Source organism: Chanodichthys erythropterus, chromosome 17 (genome assembly GCF_024489055.1).
Source record: "Chanodichthys erythropterus isolate Z2021 chromosome 17, ASM2448905v1, whole genome shotgun sequence".
Classification (NCBI taxonomy): Eukaryota; Metazoa; Chordata; class Actinopteri; order Cypriniformes; family Xenocyprididae; genus Chanodichthys; species Chanodichthys erythropterus.
Genome location: NC_090237.1, coordinates 30,413,378 through 30,428,879, shown reverse-complemented (window position 1 = coordinate 30,428,879; position 15,502 = coordinate 30,413,378). Strand labels below are relative to the sequence as shown.

The window sequence follows — 15,502 nt, the reverse complement described above, 5'->3', positions numbered from 1 at the left end:
TGTAAGGACATGAGACCGATCAGTGTCTCGGATGGGGCAGGCTTCAGGGAGTTCTTTCAAGCATTGGAACCGAGGTACCATATCCCTAGCTGTGGAACAGTCACCAGTAGAATCGTAAAAGTGTATAACAGTACTGACTTAATAGATATTGCATGAATAAAGGATAAATGCACTGCTTCCACTGGTTTGGTTATTTACCGTTTCATGTCAAGGAAAAGTTCCATGTTTACCACAGCACAGCTCGCTCGGAGCGTTCAATATGCTGTAAAACTTCAATTAATATTAATAATATTTGTTTCAATCACTGAATGAAGCCTGCTATATTTGGGACAAGAGTCTTGACCTTAAATCGTTTGCACAAAACTCTTGATCAGCACTCAAAATTAGTTTGTTCATTTAAACCGTTATGCGCAGAGAGCTTGAGGGTGAGAGAGAGTGAGGTCTGTGGTCTTGGCCATTAGTTGATTTACTTGTTTTTGTGTAGGTAATACATTGTCAAATATGTTTAAACTTAAATAGACTACCTATACAAGTAGTTATGGCTCTTTGTATTAATTTGTCCTACTACTGACGTAATGCGCAACCAGATGTTCGAATATTCATTTTTTTTTTTAGAGGGAATATTCGAACGTCATTTGAGAGCAGTTTTGACAGCCCTAAAACAAAAGCTCGTGCACGAGTTTTGTGAAGCGTTCCCTCGAAATGAGCTGTGAAGGAGGGGGGTTGTTCTTACGTATGAGCTTATTTCAAAAACTCAGTAACAGTCTTTGGTTTCTCAGTCGTCGAAAACATCCTCTAAAACACCTTTAAGCAGCTCAGGCTGATTTAAAACTACCATCTGATCTCAAGCAACAAGCAATTTTATAAATAGCTGATGCACTTGCAAAGACATACAGTACACTACCTTTTGAAAAGTTTGGGGTTGTTTCTGAAGAAGTCTCTTCTGCTCACTAAGGCTGTTTTATTTGATCAAAAATACAGTAAAAACAGCAATTGTGAGATATTGTTACAACTGTTTTCCATTTTAAAATGTATTCCTGTGATGACAAAGCTACATGTTCAATGGCACTAAACACTATCATTCAAACCTCATCTAAGCAAGGACGTGTTTTACACTGAGATGCAGAAACCATGCAAGTAAATAAGGACAGTAGTGTTGGCTGTTGAATAAAGCATAGAGCCCTCCCTCACTCATTCATCCCTCTCGTAAATCTAACAGCTCTCTTGTGAAATGTGCCCCATCTCTCTCACCCTTGCATCGATCTGCTGCCTGACTTACTGCAAGACACCACAGGACTTAAAAAAAACATCCACGTCCATGATCGACTGATCCTTCTCGTATTTTGCTGAGTGTCAGAGCAGTGATGAAGGCGGGCTAAGCTCTCCCAGACAAAACGAGACACGCACTCGGTGTGCTTTGACCTTGAATGTGTAAAAATGTTGACGCAGCACCCAAGCACAATTTTAACACTTTTTAAACTAGTCAACAAGCGTCTTAGTGATGCAATGCTTATGTAATGGGTATATTGGTGCCTCTGGTCATTCATATGCATGTTGATTTAAAATTTAATCAGGTTTTATTGTCCCTGACACAAATGTACAGGATCTGTGAAGCTCGGAAGACTTTTTTAGGCGATGCTGTTCTTGTTAAATAGCAATTGTAAACAACCCTGAATAACTGGCACGGGAAGCGTTGAGACATCCAGTGACAGTGATGAACCGTCATTCACAGTTTCTCGACTGACTAGCGGCACCTCGGTGGGAAAGAGCTCCAGCGTGCAGCTGTGGCACAGCTGTGTTTCCATGGCACCTTCCGGGTGCCAGACAAATGAGTTCTGGTGTCAATTAGCTGAACGTCTGGTTCTGAAGGACATTAGCATGTGCGAATATAGCGTGTCTTGAGTGAACTAAAATGTAAACTTGCATGGCAAATGCTAGCATTGGTATACTGACACAAGATATCGTCAAACGTTCACAAAATAAATGTTAATAATTTGTTTCCTCACAGATCTTCCCCCTCCTCCGATTCCTCCCCCAGCTATGCTGAAGTCTCCAACACACCCGGCCAAAACTATCCCGGAGGGCCCACGGGGGGCTATGTCGCCCAGATCCAGTTCTGCTGATGGCAAGGACAGGCGAACGGGTTCGGGCGGACCCAGGCCCCGGGATGGCTCGGACACCCGGACCAGCTCTTCAGAACGGCGGGAGGGCCAAGATATACAGAGGGGTCAAAGAACCGGGAAAAGCAGCAAACAAGATGCAGCCCCAAAGAGCCGCCAGCACCCAGGTACCACTACGATTAGGGCTGTCAAAATTAATGCAGCATGCGTTTTTTCTGTCATCCTTCAACTAGTGTTTATATTATCACGTTCTTATTCATGCACATGCTTTTTATAACACACAAAAGAGAACTTTTGCCCTTGGACAGACAAAAAAAATACAAAAAATGCCAAAATGGGATGATTGTTAGATCTTAGTGACAACAGCCTAAAAAACCTGCTATGTCAGTCATTGTTTATCAAACAACAGAAAAATCACTCACTGCTCTTGACTGAATAACTTATAGATGAATCCTTTTATAGCTTCAACATTTAATTTATGCAGTGAAGACCGAAGTGTTTGATAAATGTATTAATTTTCTTTATATTTATAATATATTGTTTTTATGTTGTTTCTACATTAATTTGGTGTAATGTGAAATTACAAAATATTAAACTTTAATGTTATTTTTTTATTATTATTAAACCTAATTGATTGACAGAACTACTATAATGGTCAAGTTACCTACTTTTATAATTTTCTTGTTTCTTTCAGGCTCAGAGGACATCCTACCTTATAGTCGCCCATCTTTCCCAGCCGTACACAGTCCTCGTGGAGAGAGGGACCCCAGCTCCTCCAGTTCACTGTCCTCTCGGGGGTCTGGTGGACGGCGGAGAGGCGAGGGGGCTCCAGGGGCCCGCAGAAACCCTGCAGATGTTGGGCTAAACACCACAGGAGCCTTCCAGACAGGAGGGGAGGAGCTTGAGGTATGTCCTCACTTCATGGAAATGAAGAATACTTCATTCTGAGGTCAACCGTATATATATATGTATGTAATATATATATATATATATATATATATATATATATATATATATATATATATATATATATATATATATATATATATATATATATATATATATATGTATATATATATTATATAATGTGTGTGTATGTGTATATATGTATATATATGTATGTATATACACACATACACATTATATAATGTGTATTTTTTTTTTCAGTAGCATTAAAAAGTAAGAATCTTGCAGAATCTGTGAAAATGAGAATTATTTTAATAAAATAAAGAGGGATAATAAAAAAATGCATGTTATTTTTTGTTTAGTACTGTCCTGAGTAAGATATTTTACATAAAAGATGTTTGCATTTAGTTCACAAGACAAAACAATAACTGAATTTATTAAAATAACCCCATTCATAAGTATGTGAACCACTGATTCTCAATACTGTGTGTGGTTACCTGATGATCCACGACTGTTTTTATGTTTTGTGATGGTTGTTCATGAGTCTCTTGTTTGTCCTGAGCAGTTAAACTGAGCTCTGTTCTTCAGAAAAATCCTCCAGCTCCTCAGTTGTCCTCAGTATGAAAACACAGATCTCAAAATCCTACAGCCACTGCTGGAAAGGGTTCAAATATGCAAAACTGATGGAGCTGGAGGATTTTTCTGAAGAACAGAGCTCAGTTTAACTGCTCAGGACAAACAAGAGACTCATGAACAACCATCACAAAACATAAAAACAGTCGTAGATCATCCAGGTAACCACACACAGTATTGAGAATCAATGGTTCACATACTTGTAAATGGGGTTATTTTAATAAATTCAGCTATTTTGTCTTGTGAACTAAATGCAAAAATCTTTTATGTAAAATATCTACTCAGGACAGTACTAAACAAAAAAAAAGAGGGATAATAAAAAAAATGCATGTTATTTTATTAAAATAATTCTCATTTTCACAGATTCTGCAAGGGGTTCTTTTTCATGCCACTCAAAAAAAAAAAATTGTATTACACATATAGCAGGGGTGTACAGTCCTGTTGCTGGAGAGCCACTTTCCTGAAGAATTAAGCTCCAACCCCAATCAAAAACACCTGAACCAGCTAATCAAAGTGTTCAGGATTGAAAGAAACTTCTAGGCAAGTGTGTTGTTGCCTGATTGACTTGAATCACGACGGAGGGCAGACTGATATATCTTGTAGAAGATGTAAAGTGTGTTGGGGTAGGTTGGAGCTAAAATCTGTAGTACATTGGCCCTCCAGGAGCAGAATTTGATGCCCCTGATATATCCTCAGTGGACATCCTAAATAAAAATACTGTGCTGTGTCCTTCTTTTGGTGGTACATACAGTATATATACTTTTTTTTCCCCTTGATGTTTGCTATAATGCTTCAATTTTTTTTTTTTTTTAGATGGTGGAGAGCTGAAGATAAAAAATATGGCTGTCTAAATGTCCTCAGCAACCATCTTCAGTGCAGTTTGACCATCTCGGCGGTGTTTTACAGAAAACTACCGACCCAGAGTCACGTTTGGAAAACTGACCAACTGTTCATTTATTTACCTTAATTTCAATGTGCATTAAAAGAAGAAAAAAAGAAAGGAGGAAAAAAAAAATTACAAAAAAAACGAAGGGTACAGAGGGGCTAAAACAGTTTTGTTTTGATTCCAATGCAATACGATGCATCCGTTAGCTCCTGAAACTGATTATGGCTTTGTTCACCTTGGCGAGAAGGTTGTCAGTCAGCTGTTACTGTAATGAAACTCCAGGCACAAAGGGACTGACTGACATGTACATACACGTGTATACATATCTAACTGTCTTTTATAATCCATTGTGGTACATTAAATTTGTCTTCCTTGACTTATTTGAATAATTTTAAATTACGCCAGTTAATATAATTTTTTTATAGCCGCCATCCTGGTTGTAAATTGTCATAGTGTTTAAACTGCCCCAGGAAAAGTGCCACATTTTGAGGATTATTGTTTGTTCGTTTTTGTTTTTTGTAATGCACTGTTATTCTTTTGTCATTGTCAATGTTTGTTGTTCTATGTTTGACTTTGGTTTTAAAAGCACAATCACTAAACTTTATTTTGAACCATGTTATTGATTAACCTTTTTGTCTTACGCGAGGGGAGCGTGGATGGTATGACAAAAGGCCTTGTTAAACCTGTCAATGTAGGGTTATGAGAAAAGAAAAAAGGATAAGCTGTTTACAAACGAGTGAATGAATGGAAACGAATCCCTGCATCCTTACCTTCGGTGTCTTTTCCAGATTCTCATTCCAGCTCAAGACATCCTGCAAAAATGAAATAAAGATACAGGAAAAATGCAGGGATGTTATGTTTACGAAAGTATCGTTCCACCTGTGCACTTTCGTTCCTAAAAAGATAAATTTTTTTGATTTACATATGCACTTAACAGGAAGTGGGTGTCAGTTTGAGAATCTGGGGTGGTTGTGATTGGCTGGCCGAGGGCCCGGCTCTCATGGGTTGGTTGTCAGTCATGCTCTAAAAGGGGTGAGGATGTGAGTGTTAATTCATTTGACATCTGCAAGCATTTGTTTCTTAAAACAAAAAAGCATAAAAAAAATAAATCAAAATACTGAAACTGACCTGCTTCTTTGGCTTCTTTATGCATCACTACATTTTACTATATTACTACAACCACCAAACCTCTGTGTACCTACAGGCTGGTTTGCATACTCTTTTCAAAACATCACACAAAATTGAAGGCAGCAGTCATTTGCTTCAATTCAACAGTAATACCACAATTAAATATATTCTGAGTCTAAAAAATACTATCAAAACAATTAGATGTGGCCAGATTCCCAAACAGCTATTAGCCTTTCAATTTACAATTGCTAAGACACGTCGACCTAACAGTCTATGTGGGATAAACGGTGGATCATTTATCATTGCATTTGGCACAAAATTAAATGCATTCAGTGACTATATATATATCAAATGACATGAATACATTTCTGACTTATAAACAAACATCTCCAAAACTCTATGAGCCTACAGGCCAATCTGCACGTTTACATACTCTTCAAAACTTAACATGATCACAATTTGCTACATTTCTACAGTAATAATACCATATTGAAATATATTCCGAATCTTAAATTGAACACCAACACCGATGTTAATCTTTCAATTTCATCATCTATTCAAAAGGGGAAAACATAGCAATTATTTTGTACAGTAATGTAAACACAGACCATATTACCATAAACTAAAGTAAAACAGTACCGTCAATCTTGTTTTGAAAAACTTTACAACAGAAAACGCTGTATAAGGCTACCTGTTGTACAGTAGTTTCAGTGCATTTTGAATGTGAAATTTACTGTTATGTTAATTTGAAAATTGAATTGGAGAACTGTGTGAAAAGTTTTGAAAAAGTGACCCAATCACTGGTACTATAAAAGGACCTGTTTACACCTGGTCACATGCGTTTGATCAGATAGCTATCAGATAGTGTAAAGACCAGGTGTAAATTCCCTCCAAAACGCATTCGAAACAGATTTAAATCCGATCGCTCAAACACTTCAGGGGGTGGTCTGGGACTCATTCCAGTCAAAACTGAACAAGTCTAAATGCATCTGGATGTTGAAACCACATATGTAATGTAACTCCCCCCAAAAATGCTAAAAAAAAAAAAAAAAAAAAAAAAAAATGTGTGAATGGTGTTATAAGCAAAATAACATGTTATAGCCACATATGACAGCGCTACACACATCGCCACAGATGAGCAGCCAAGTATCTCTTTAGCAAGCCAATGCCCAAACTGCTGCAAATGAAACCCAAAGCAAGTCACAGACGCACAACACACAATCATCTTCATTAAATGTAATGAGACTAAATGATCTTACCAGTGCTGTTGCCACGCTCTCTCTCCTACTGCGGCCTTTGATTTTGAAATTAGCTGATGATCAATAAAATGCAGCTCATATTTATTGTTTTCGCTGACTTGAAATCTGCATATAGCGTGGCAATTGAAGATCAAATTTATATCCATTTTGCAGAAACACATTTATGTGGCCAAGTGTAAATGGAATCGTTTTGATACATCACATAGCAATCTGATCAGAGGAAACGCAAGAAGTGACCAGGTATAAACAGGCCCAAAGACACCATTAGCTGTAGCCTTTCTTAGCTTTTTACATTGGACATCAACTGAAAGGCAGCTAATAAAAATGTAATTAAAAACATATTGCAATAAATTGCATAAATGCGTAAACAGCACAAGTGTCATTTTACAGCCTAAAACTTGGAACAAAAATAAAGTATTAGCCATATTACATAACGTTTCTCAGCCCTTTTAAACCTTGATACGCCTATTTATTTTTACCAACTATACAAGGCTACGCATTTTTCACAGCACAGTAAGTCTGTGTGTTCTGTTCGATTTTGTTGCATTCCATCTATTTTTAAAAAAAAAAGTTATAAGCAAGCATTAAGGTACAAGAGGCTGTTCTGTATCGTGAATAAGTCACGGCTGAAGGGCGTTGTTGGGCACGATGTGAAACGGAGTGCATGCAACCCCTTCAGCCGTGACTTATTCATGATACAGCACTAGCCTCGAGTACCTTATTGCTTTAATAAAACGGTTACCACACAATACAAATATTAAAGCCAGAAATATGTATCAATGCAACTTTCATGAAGTAAACTTTTTCTAAAAGCCTTCCTTCCACCGGAAAAAAATAGTCCCTGACCGTGAACAGCAACGGTAGTTACATTATTTCACCATTAGATGGCAGCAAAGACTGTCTTTATGAGTGTGTCAGTCATTGTTTTGAAAACGGAACAAGACGCAACTGACAAATGCTTCCACTACTGCTGTTAGTCATGTAAAAACCCCTTAAAATGTTAAAAGGACAAGATAATACATCTGATTTTTTATTATGAACATAGGACTGACCTGAAGGAAAATGCTAAATCTGAATGCAGGTAATCTCTTTCTCTAAAAGTGGTTGCTAAGGGTGTTGGTAGTGACGTTGGGTGAAGCGGTCAGGGTTTATCATGAACAAAACACAGCTATTGACCAATCAGAGTCAAGGACAGGAACCAACAGTTTTATAAAGGCCCATAAAGAATGTGTCTGATTAGAACCCAACAGCAGCCTCATTATATCTGGATTCTTTAAGGCCTATTAGTCATTTGTTCAAAACATCCCTATTGAGAGCCACTGCACTATGACAACTATACTGTATACACGATTCATTCCAATATTGGGACATACAGAAACTAAAATGTCAAACGCATGCCTTCTTCTGTGCATCTGCCACCAGTCTTGGTTGCTGTCAGAAAACGAGAGCAGTTCCCCACAGGTGTTCCCCTATTAAACACCTTTTAAACGAGAACAAATCTGGAGCGACCGAGAGCTTCCCCTCTGGCTCGATCCATCATTTTAATGAGCTAAGGTGTGTATGCTGTGCACAATGAGGCACAGGTGATTAAAGGTAGTACACACGCAGACACCGACTCTGCTGCAAATATTATGAATATACGTAGCTTAAAGATGAGTATATCTCGGTCATCATTATAAGACGATATACAGTACCTGGCGACTCAGGGTCAATTCTGAGTCCCTCATTGCTATCAAACACAAAGCCGTTGGCTTCACTGAACTCTAGAAGAAACTAGCTAATTTGTTTGAAAAAAAACTGCATGTGCTTGACTAAAAATGCGAGCTGTTTGTTTTTAAAACATAAATGGATGCAAGGAAAAAAGGAAATGAACCAAACATCCAATCTGCTTTCTGCTAGCTTTGGTGTTGGTGCTAATGAACGCTCGCTAGCTAAACGAGACGCTAAATTCTGAGCTAATACAGGCAAACATTCAGCGTTTTTCTGTTGATGTGTAGGGTTTAACCTAATATCCTTTGTTAGAAAATTCATGTCTTATTTTTCACCTAAACTGGTTTAATTAACCCCACATGCATAAAGGGAGGTAATTAAGAGTAACAGCTGTATGCTGTCAGGAAAGCCGTCCTCCTGTCTGCCGCTGCCCACAGAGACCAGTGTCGACTCAATCCCACCTGCTCACCCACCACCCTCATTCACCAGGATCACCACGAGAGGAGAAGCTGCATCTCTCCATTTCATTTACAATGTCTTCTCTGTGGAGACGGGATCTTGATTGGAATAAATTAATTTTATTTCTTTTCCCTTCCATCCTTAATTCATCCCTTACACTTCTCCCTTCATCTTATTTCATTTTTCTTCTTCCTTTCTTTCTTTTCCATCTCTTCCTCCATCATTCCTTCATCTCTTTCTTTCCAAATACAGTGCGTGTGTTCTCATAAGATGAGAACTTAAAATAACAGCTCATCACCCTGGAAAATTTCTCTGAACTTGAACAAATTTGTCGAATTCAATTAAATCGATGCCCGACTTTTCTCCAATCATCTTCCTCTCAGCTGCGGAGTTGGTCTTCCCCTGAGTGTCTCGGCTACTAAACTGCAGGTTTTTTTTAATAACACCATTTTAATGAGTGCTTCCACAAGAACTCACTCCATCCGTGTTCAGACCTCACAATTAACCTGGAAGAACTTCACCTCTCCTCCCCGCAGTCGGTCCCGCACATCTCACAGGCTGACGTAACCCCATGCGTCCCATCAGCCAATGAGTCACGGCCAGTTTTTCCATCTACTTTATTATTAGTTTTCATCAATTACATTATAAGGCTCACATAGTCAGGAAGAAGCTCAGTCAAATTTATGCAACTATCTCCCTGCCAAAAGCAGAACGCTGGAACGAGCCAAATCGACAGTGGATGACAGGAAGAACGTAAATGTGTGAAGCAATCAACAGATGCTGACAAAGACATTCCATCTTAAAGGAAAATGAATGGATGAATTATGCACCAAGATGTCTCTATAAACCAATGATTAAAAGAAATGACATGCCAAGCTGATAAATGGCACAATTCCTTACAGACCTGTGCAATGCCACATGGTAAATGTTAGAACCTGTTAAAGCCAAAAGACTTTCAGTGAACCGTACATTAATCTGCAAAAACAGGTACATGTTTCACAAAAAGCAATTCATGGAACCATTTCATATGTAAAAAGGAGTTGCACAGGTACAATCATTCAAGCATTTGTTCATTCTTGGATTCATCTATCTCTCCAGCACAATTGTTATTGCTAACCATCACTAAACAGAAATGCACAAACAGGTTCAAACAAACAGAGGGCCAAAGTGTTTGTGCTTTCAAATCAAAATCAAATCAACCAATGAAAGACTTATTTTTTGTAAACAAATATTACCAATGAATGCCTCTTTCCACATTAATATAAATAATAAGATATCTTATGTGCACATTTGGAATTACTTTGCTTATAAAAATGAAGAACCATCGCCAAGCATCTGTCACTTGCCCATCTGTCATTCAAACAATCTAATTTAGCCATTTATTTTCTTTTAACACTCATTAATGATGTTTATATCATAATATTTGCACTTAAGTTTAGGTAGTTCTAACAGTAGCATTCAGGTACAGAGATGCTAGTTACACAAATGAAACCAAGTAATCAAGTGTAAAATAACACTGGAGAGTCACTTAATACATTAAATAGGTAGACTAAATCCTTGCGATTAATTTAAAGTTACAAATGTTATTTAGTGACAGACAGCAGCATGTATTTTTGGCTTCACAGATTCAATATAGGCTACTATTACACAGCCAATGACGCATACTATTAAACTATTTAAATTCACGCAAGACATAACCAACTGTGTTTATGTGAATACTCACCAAGATGGACATTTTGACAATTTTGTGTGTATTTGACCGTTTAAGGTAGAACAACTCAATTTGGAATGTTTGAGCTCTATACAGGCGGCTTTGTGTGCGTGTTGTTTGTTGGTATACGTGCAAAGAAAATAATCTCAAAGAGCTCCCAAGTACTTTACTACTGAATGACAAAATCACTGGGATGTTCAAATTGGCAAGGTTTAAAAAGACGTGGGAAAGTGATATCCATCAGTTGTCCGTAACGAGCACGGGAGTGTTGTATTGCAGCGTGCAGCTCGCTTACATAGTACAGGTGCAATGTCTTTTGAAGCCAGAAGCAATTTGCTCATTTTGAGAGAGAGAGAGGGGAGAGAAAGTATTGCTGAAATTACTTCACAAGAAAGTTTTTAAATCACTGATTTGATAATCTGTGTTGATTAATTTACTAATAAACATTTGCGGTAATTTCCCGCTTTGTAAACGTGAAACCTGCAAGAATGAGTAAAATTATGTGCAATACCCAGGTCAAAATTTAGACCCTGTATGGTATCGATTAAAAATCGATATATCGGTATTAGATTGTGGTACCGTACCGAAGCCAAAATTGTGGTATCGAGTCATCCCTACTCGGGCAGAAATAGTATTCATTGATGAGCTAATTATATTAAAGATTATTAAAGATTTATTAACATTACTGTAGTATGACGCAGGGTGTGGCTGAAAGCCGTTGGAGTGGAATGAGGCCACTGGAGCGATTGCTAACAGGTGTGACACACGGCTCGAGAGCAGTGGAGCTTTTATTATGCCACAGACGACCGTGTCCGCTTCTTCTGGTCATGCGTATGTGGGGTAAAGCAGAACTGTTTTATCATATTAGATACATTTGTGTGCTAAAGGTTGTTATAATGCTACTCGTTCGCTTGGTGGCTACTATGAGACACTTGCACACTGCAGTAAGCTAGATTGATATTAGTCATGGTAAAACATGGTACTCGCAATAAATAAAGTTAACAAGATTTAAACAATAAGACAAGATCATATAACAATGATTAGTTCTCTCTCAATGAATGTATTCAAACAGCTGCTCACCTGTCTCATAAAACACAAAATATATTAAAGAGTCTTTGGTGTTTCCATGGTTTCTACCAAATAAAACCAGAAATCGAGGGAAACGTGGTTATATCATTAAAAAAAACGACACAAGGACACGATCCGTGTCCTGGTTAAAATTGCTTATTTCTCTGGATTTAAACATTCTTGGAAACATTTGGAATAATGCAAGTACACAAGTCAACAAAATATATAACATTGTTCTTGGATATTTTAATCCAAAAAACTTACATATTGTGACTTTAATCACGGTTTTGTTAAGAGAGCCACAGTCACAGACCTGAACTCTGACCAAGTTAAAACATGACAATGATTGACCACATCCTAACAGCATCTGAAAAGGACCGTGGACACACAAACAGCTAAACTGGCATGTTTTTGTAGTTAAATGACCTGCTGAACAGACACACCGCAATTGCAGCATGATGATAGATGAAGACACGGGTGAACGGCCAGGAAAGACCTGAAGAGAAATGACTTAGTCTGGACTTAGTCTAGTCCTTGAAGAAAAAATTTCCCTGTCTCTCTACTCTAAAACAGAACATAAAAACATTTGGAGGGCACTAACCCATCAAACTTCACATTCTCAAACTCTAGCCTTGTCAAAATCCTTTCTGTGATGACATCTCAAACTCAACATTTGCAGTTTCCCAACATATACTGTTTTTACTGCATTACAGAGACAAAACCTCACACTACCAGTGATCCTTATCACGAACGCCACCACAAACAAGGAGCTCTGCCTGTTTATATTCATTGCCTGCTGATTAAGTGTTCTCTTCACTGCCGCCATCAATGCATTGAACGCCACTTCATGCCCTTCACGTAGAGGCAATTAGTTAAGGCCATCTCCTATCATACCTACTGACAGCAGCTGTGAATCTGCAGACGGCAGTAAAGCTCAAGGTTCTGTTCGAGGCTTGTTCTATTGATCAGCACCCCCGTCTCCTTTTACCAGTTTAATGACCCCCTTGATTTTCACCAGAAAGGGTAATACAATATTGAAATGTCAGATGATTAATGCCGTTGTTCTTTTGTCTGGTGATGGTCTTGTTGGGGAAGATGACAAATTTCTTGCCCTTTTCGCTTTTTGGTCTGGTGGCGCACCAGGGCAGCCTGATCTGTTTTAGAGAGCGAAACGCACGGAGGAAGAACGGAAGAGCAAAGGATGTGAAGAAGAAGACGATGACACCACACAGGGGACGGGTTGGCTTGTTCTGGTTCTGGTGTCAGGGAATAGATTGGATAAATCCATCTTCATTAGGCCGATGGGAAGAAGTAGAGGGATTCTACCTGGTGTGTGCATTCATGCATTTGTGCAACAAGCTCTTATAAATGTGCTCCATAACTAATCCTTTAAAACAGAAATCCAATAGACTGTTTCAAACTATGCATAATAGAAAAACACACAAATTGCTATTTCTACACTGGGAAATTTCACATTCAGTGTTGAGAAAAACTGAGAAATAAGGCCAGATGGGCAGAGTATGTATTTCTATAGCATTCCAGAGATGTATGGATCTTAGTTTGTATTTGCAGTAGGGATGCTAATCCAAGATCAAGATCTTGCATCAGTAGCTCCACTGCAACAATTACTTACAGTCTTGCGCTCTCAAAAAAAGACAACAGCAGGTTGTCAGTATTTAATCTTGTGATTCTCTCAACACGTTGCCACATTCAACCCTTTTTAAACAGCATTCAATGACAATTAAAAATAAATAAATAAAAAAAAAAAGCCATATATTTCTTACCAGCCATGAAACTATTAAAATTTACTTTGAAATACTTTTGAAAAAAAGTATATTCAAGATAATTAATTTAAATGTTAAATAAAAAAAAAAAAAAAAAAGTTAAGGGTAGTACTGATCTAGTAATGTGTAGGCATTTGGCACTAGGGGTCGACCAACCGTTTTTCAGGGCCGATGCTGATACCGATTATTACAGATCAAGTAGACTGATAACTACGAGTATTTTATACTTTAAAATGGCTTGTATTTTTTAAATTGGCATGGCTTAAAATTATGTGCAAGCGCCAATTCCTTCAACTGTCCGAAACGCGTGCTAATATTGCAGTGTACAGCTCACTTGCAGAGCAAACTCAATTTGGATACTATGGATGTGAAGCCATTTGTGCATTTTGAGAGAGAGGGAGACTCCGTATCGCTGAATCATCAAACTGTTTGTGAAACTACTACTGAGCTGCTCTGATAATCTGTTTGGATTCAATCTACATGCTGCAGTGCATAAATGTTTGAGGGAATTACCCCCTTAATTATCGAAACCTGCGTACCATGTGTAGAATAATGCACAATTTGGAGAAAAATTGTGATTTTTCTGGTTAAAATTGCGATTTGCGATTTAAAATGCGATTTTATAAAACAAACTAAAAAAACAAACAAACTAAAAATACCAGGCTTGTTTTGCTTGTTTGTAGGGCTGCACAATTTGGTGCTAATATATTATTTTGACTAATTATTTTTATTATCCATTCATCCATTTTCTTCCGCTTATCCGGGACCGGGTAACGTAGTATTAGTATTAGTTTAATCCTTATTGCTAAATAAAAATATTAAACCAAATAAGAAATATTACTGTTGTAATAACTTTCATTATTAAAGCATTTAGCATTAGTATTTAATTATAAATTTAACTATTATAATTAGAAAATAACATTTAAATGTTATATGACAAAATGTGGGGTTACCTGTTAACATGCAAGCAGTATGTCTATAAATCATTAGAAAGGTCTTTGATTTATTATCAAATATTATATTATTATAAAAATCTGACTCAATTTCTTCATTTCTGTCAGGAGGTATGCAAAATCAAAAATGGAGTCCATGTATTCAATATGAACTACGTGCCTCTTATGCATCCACCGTGGGAAAAAAACCCTGTACACTTATGTACGCTGGAGAAAAACATTGATTATATGTTTCCCTCAAAGTTCTTTAGAGAGAGGAATTATTTTCCCCATTTTTACCCTGAATAGGATTGGGTGATGCCATCTCTGTGACTGAATAAAAAGAAGGCAGAAACGCTTTAATTGATTAAACATGAATAAAATAAACAGACGACTACAACAAAACATGGTTTATGTTTTCTTCAAGCCTTCTCAGGTATTTCCGTAAAGTATATTCATAATCCAATGCTAATCAAAATGCTATTTCAAACACTCAACTGACGTTATAAAGTGAGTTTGGAGTAAAAACACATTAAATGTTATCTTTTGTTAGAAAAGAGGTTCATAAAGGCTTCTCATGTTTGGAAAGTTTGTATATTTGACGTGTGTTGCCTTTTCAAATGCAGTGCTCTCAAATCAGTCATTTACTACTGATCACGGAGCAGCTCTTCACCAACACGCTGTGTACACATTTATATAATTAAAAATTGCAGCCTTTGCGATGTCATAATCGCACTAAGCCAAATCACGATTTGGATTCGATTACGATTAAATGTGCAGCCCTACGCAACACCCTCGATCCCGAGCCGGAATTAAGGATCTGATTATATTGAGGTGTTTTGCAACTTCAGTGTAGTGGATTGTAATTTATTGCAACTTCAGCAACATCTGCTGCTGCCTTGTATT

General features: G+C 37.5%; 1 protein-coding gene across 3 annotated transcripts in view; it reads left to right on the top strand.

The window, feature by feature from the left end:
* Nucleotides 1–5,655, top strand: part of robo1 (roundabout, axon guidance receptor, homolog 1 (Drosophila)) — a 251,938-nt gene extending 246,283 nt beyond the window's left edge. For 2 of the 3 annotated variants that reach the window (XM_067366369.1, XM_067366367.1), the window contains 3 exons: nt 2,009–2,287; nt 2,815–3,026; nt 4,473–5,655. In XM_067366369.1, the coding sequence (XP_067222470.1) occupies nt 2,009–2,287; nt 2,815–3,026; nt 4,473–4,487 (506 nt within the window). In that variant the 3' untranslated portion in view covers nt 4,488–5,655. The remainder of the gene's footprint in view (nt 1–2,008; nt 2,288–2,814; nt 3,027–4,472) is intronic. The other variant, XM_067366368.1, reaches the window with a different exon arrangement.
* The last annotated feature ends 9,847 nt before the right edge of the window (nt 5,656–15,502 follow it).